The sequence below is a fragment of the Pinus tabuliformis genome, chromosome 9 (assembly GCF_031772625.1).
Source record: "Pinus tabuliformis cultivar Carrire ecotype Pingquan chromosome 9, CPIR1, whole genome shotgun sequence".
In the NCBI taxonomy this organism is placed as follows: Eukaryota; Viridiplantae; Streptophyta; class Pinopsida; order Pinales; family Pinaceae; genus Pinus; species Pinus tabuliformis.
The window spans coordinates 1,391,972,993-1,391,977,567 of record NC_142307.1 but is presented as its reverse complement, the minus strand read 5'-3'; the positions used below and the strand labels follow the sequence as shown (position 1 = coordinate 1,391,977,567).

The 4,575-nt window shown below is 41.0% G+C and overlaps 1 protein-coding gene across 1 annotated transcript; it reads right to left on the bottom strand.

The window, feature by feature from the left end:
• Window positions 1-340: 340 nt before the first annotated feature.
• Window positions 341-4,344, bottom strand: LOC149153719 (putative linoleate 9S-lipoxygenase 5). The gene is made up of 9 exons (XM_089439079.1): window positions 3,948-4,344; window positions 3,529-3,812; window positions 3,143-3,395; window positions 2,677-3,018; window positions 2,484-2,569; window positions 2,238-2,345; window positions 1,830-2,131; window positions 1,449-1,712; window positions 341-1,343 (listed from the first exon to the last, which is right to left on the bottom strand). Exons 1-9 carry the CDS (start codon window positions 4,237-4,239, stop codon window positions 569-571), a joined length of 2,706 nt encoding a protein of 901 aa, XP_089295205.1. The 5' UTR covers window positions 4,240-4,344; the 3' UTR covers window positions 341-568.
• Window positions 4,345-4,575: the final 231 nt, after the last annotated feature.

Here is a 4,575-nt window from a genome sequence, read left to right as displayed (position 1 = left end):
AATTATTTTAAATTGTTATTAATTAATTTATATTAATTTATTATTATATAATATTATTAATATGTAATATTAATAATAATATTATAAATTTATAACGTTGGTTTATGTGTGCTTTTATTTATTTTTAAAATAATATAAAAAAAAAATATGTGTAATTTTGACATTATAATTTAATTTAAAATATAATATGTATAAAAAAAACCAGAGAAATGGCATATTACTTTGATTTAAACATATTACGCATAAGAAGATAAGAGCGTAAGTATGTGAGGTGAATTTTTTTTTAAATTACTCAGATTAAAAAAAAAAATTATATCTCCACAAATTTACTTTTAAATAGATAAATTATAAACTAAATGAAAATCATTGTTTGGAATTTTTTTACCAGCTGATTCCTCCAAAGATATATCACAAGTATTTGGATGAAGGAATTTGATACAGAATAATCCAAGTACAAACTAAATAGAAACACTATTGGAATTTCCCTCTACCAGTGAATCATCCTATAAACGAATTTGAATCATCCTATAAACGAATTTGACGCATAATAATGCCATGCAGGTAGAAACTAAATAGAAAAGCTATTGGGAATTCCTTTACCAGTGAGTCCTCCTTTGTGACTCACATCTGAGGTGTTTGGATAAAGCAAAGTATAAGGAACCTGAGCAGGACCACACCTATTCTTCAACTTTTCTGCTGCATCTTCGTTTCTCTCTCTTATATTTTTCTCAATCTCTTTCAGCTTCATACCGAACCGTTCAAAAGCTTCTGTTACACGTTCATCCCCACTCCATTCACTCGTGGCCCTCTGTCCTAGATATACCTCGTCCGTTGAGTGCGTCGATAGAATTTCTATCAACGCGATGCCCAGTGTCGTTTCAAATTGGTTGCTTATCGTTCTCAGCAAAAACAAGTCCGGATTCTGCACTAGCTCTGAGAATTCTTCGGACCCTTCCTCCGGGATTAACCTTCTGCTGATGGTGGGCCGATTAGGCATGTATCCCGCGTAAGGGTATTGCCCGAAATTAACTGCAGCGTGAAGAGCAGAGGCCACCCATATGATTGTTGTTATTGCCTTTTCAACATCTTCCACGTTGTCCATGTTGTACCACCATGTCTCGTCCTTCTTGTCTCCGTGACCAACATTTCTGATTTCATCCCACCATGCTTGAAGCTCTGTATCAGATTTCACTGCATCGTCACTCTGGTAGTACAAGAACAAGTACTCCTTAACCCATGAATCTATTGCGAACCATATCTCCAATCCATCCACGGCATAAGGGTAGTCTCCAATCATCAACTTAAGCCCGTGGGGCATTGATGAGTCCACCACTGCCATACCCCTGTCAAGTCGTAGCCACACCATATGATATATTAACCAAAATTCAAATTGTTGATCATGAAACATAGATCAAGTTCAGATTTATGTCGCTATTGACTATAATTACCTTTTGAGAAGATCTGCAGGCAACCCTTGTTCGTCAAACCTCCAGTCCTTGTATGCTACCGCGGACATCTCCATGGCATACTTTCCAGGAAACACTGTTCTTTCAAGAATGCCTCCGCCATTTATAAGAATTTGGCGAGCCAGAGCGTTGATGTTCATGGTGTCCCGGAAATGGGGACTCAGTAGCTTATACACGGGATGCATCACACTCAGATGTCGGTTGGTAGCGATGACAAATGGCTCCGTGACTGCGTGAGTCTTAAGCCTGAAAAAAATCCCACCATCACTCAGTCGGGACCCTATATTATATAACGATATTGTAAATACTAAACAGATTCTGCATGTATATTCCCCTAGCTAGTGGTCCCTTATTAGGTTTTACCAGTGACTGATAAGCTGATGGTAACCAGAATCATTAACGGCTACGTAGGCCTTGGCGAGCTGCCATAAAGCTCCTTCTGCGCCTTCCTCTGCAGGAGTAAACACCTTACGAACACTTTCCGGGCGTTGATCTGAAGGGGGTAGACTCAGCTCGATTGCTACGGGCCTTAATGTGCCATCCCTGTTAAGGAAGAGAATTGTGCGAGAAGCATATATCTTTATAGACAGAGCATTTATTCGGTTAACGTAAGGCATGAAGACATCATGATGGTCCAGAATGAACAATTTGTTGTCCTCTAGAGCCTGGAAATATCATATCAATGTATCAGTACATGAATTTCTGGGCAGATGAAAAGAGATAGACATGAGCAGATTTAAATTAAGCAGCAAACGCTGAGTTGGAGAATACCTGCTCCACTGTTAGCCCATCGAGATTCTTTTCTATATGTGAAGCAGTAATAGAACTGATCTGAGGACCATACATCTCCGGGTCCAGTTTACTTCTTGGGGGAAAACTCTGTCAATTTAATCATTCATAAAATTAAAACTATGTAAAGACTACGAGAAATTGAAATTCAAGCGATTTTCCTGAGTTTTCTGTATCCTGATCTTGACCTTCCCACATTTATATGAAAGTAGAGAGGGGGCTAATTACTTGGAGTCTCTGTATAACAACCGGATCGACACCAGCCAACGTCTGCCGCGCAAACTCTTCGTCTTTCCTCCATGCAAATTTGTCATCTGCGCCCGTTAAATCCAGTTCCACCAAATTCAGTTATACAAAATCTATTAGATATCAAGTGCGGAATAAGAAGATGTAGAATTGCGCTTAGAAGAGAAATACTCACTGGAAATAACCTGAGGAAGGGGATACTTCAGCAATTTTTGGCCATCTGTCGTGAGGAACGCCCTGATGAGTTCAAGAGGAATGAGATTCTTGGCAGCGTCGAGAATTGGGTTCTCGGGCAGCTTGATCCCATCGGAGTAAAGCTTCATAACGTCTTCAAATGAGTCGAATTCGTTGGGGGTTGAATCGAATAGTGATTTGAGCTCTGGCACCAAGAATTGGGCGACTGACTTGAGGGAATAGGCCAAGAAATCAGACAATTTCAGATGCCCAAAACGTTCATCTCGTGGAACATAGATATCGAGACTCATGTCTAATTCCAATCTGCTTTCACTTGCGGGCTCTGTCAACAGTCAATACCAACGACAAGATTAGGCGTTTTACTCCCTGGCCTGTGTCATTGCCCGAGAGGGAAAAGAGGAATTGAATTGTTCTACATATAAATGGGCAATAAAAACTAATCTCACCTGTTTTTGTGCGTGGGCGACCCGTTCTGCCCCTGCGGGGATATGGAAACTGTTGAGACCCTCCTAGAACCGGCCGGCTGAGTTCTAGATTCTTGTCCGGGTTTCCGAGATCATTGTAGAAATCGTAGTCATACACTCTGTCACACTCTTTCCTCTCACTCTCTGCCATTCCATCGTATTCGCCTCTTAGGTTTCTCAGCTCCTCATTCCTCAGTTTAATGAGCGCAGGAGGACTTTTGTCGGGGAGATAACTCTGCAGATAACATTATACCACAGTTAGTTGCCCATAATTTCGTTAATTCCTCTATTCAAAACAATATGTCCGAGGTATATGAGATGAATGAATGATGATCTGATATTTGAGATGAATCATGTGTTTACGGTACCCGATTAGAGAAGAAGATACGGTCTCTGTTGTATTTAGAGGCGGGATACACCCAAGAGTTGCAGTCGAAGTGGACATTGCCATGACCGGGAACTTGAAGAGTGAGTGAGTTGAGGAAGAACTCGTGAGGATGCGAATTTGTAATGAAGAATGCTCCGGGGACTCCGAAGTTGGAGTCCCAGTCAAACTCGACGCCATAGGTGGTCTGGCCCGTGAGTATTCCTTCAGGAGTAGAGATCCAGTTCTGAAGAGGCGCTTTCTCGCTCAACTTTCCAATTCCATTGCCTGAAAAAGAATTTAGAGTCACAACAACAACTTGCAGGTTAAATTATATGAAAGTTGGCTGAATTTGGTTGATAAATTAAAACTGCAAAACAGATTAAGGACTGAATTTATAAATAATAAGGAATCATCACCCACCGGAATCGATTTGAGATGCGCTAACAAGCTGGAAGGAGACTCGCCTCCCAAAGAGCTCGCTAAGATCGTCTGTGATGCCTGCATTGAAATCGTTGAGATCCAAAACATTTTTCTGCTGTATGACCATAAACCCTTTAATCTTCTGCTCCGCAGAGTTGAACTTGGATTGGGCAAATTGAAAGATCTCTGCAAGTTTATCCATGGTGTGTGTTTGAGTTGATTGTGACTGATGCTCGCTGGCAGCAACCTGTACGTAAAATTGGAAAGGTATGGAGGGAGATGCAGTTCGCATACAAATATAAAGCTATTGCACCAAAAGATTGAAGAGAAAAGAGGGGATGATAGTGGTGAAGAAAGCAATCCTGATTTGATTTTTATTTAGCAGCGGGATGCGAACGCGGCTTATAGACCACGCCCAAAAATTGCGGGAGTCAAGGACGGCGAATGGATATGGCGTAGGAAAAGGGTTGAAGGGCGGCTGGATAAGTAAGTACTCAGAAGGGCCTTATCCGCGTCGAACGCATTATCAGAGACCGTTACGAATTGCCTCTCTCCCATTTCCTTACGACTAGGCGACTACGTTTGATAAAAGCTGTGATAGTCTGTCATTGACTAGATCTCTGTGAAG

Bases quoted from the DNA above. Each gene is read 5' to 3' on its own strand.
- LOC149153719 (XM_089439079.1), bottom strand. From the start codon at position 4,239: ATGCGAACTGCATCTCCCTCCATACCTTTCCAATTTTACGTACAGGTT. The intron at 3,813-3,947 runs GTGGGTGATGAT...ATTCTTTTTCAG, and splicing joins CGCATCTCAAATCGATTCCG to GCAATGGAATTGGAAAGTTG. The intron at 3,019-3,142 runs GTGAGATTAGTT...GACTGTTGACAG, and splicing joins TCGCCCACGCACAAAAACAG to AGCCCGCAAGTGAAAGCAGA.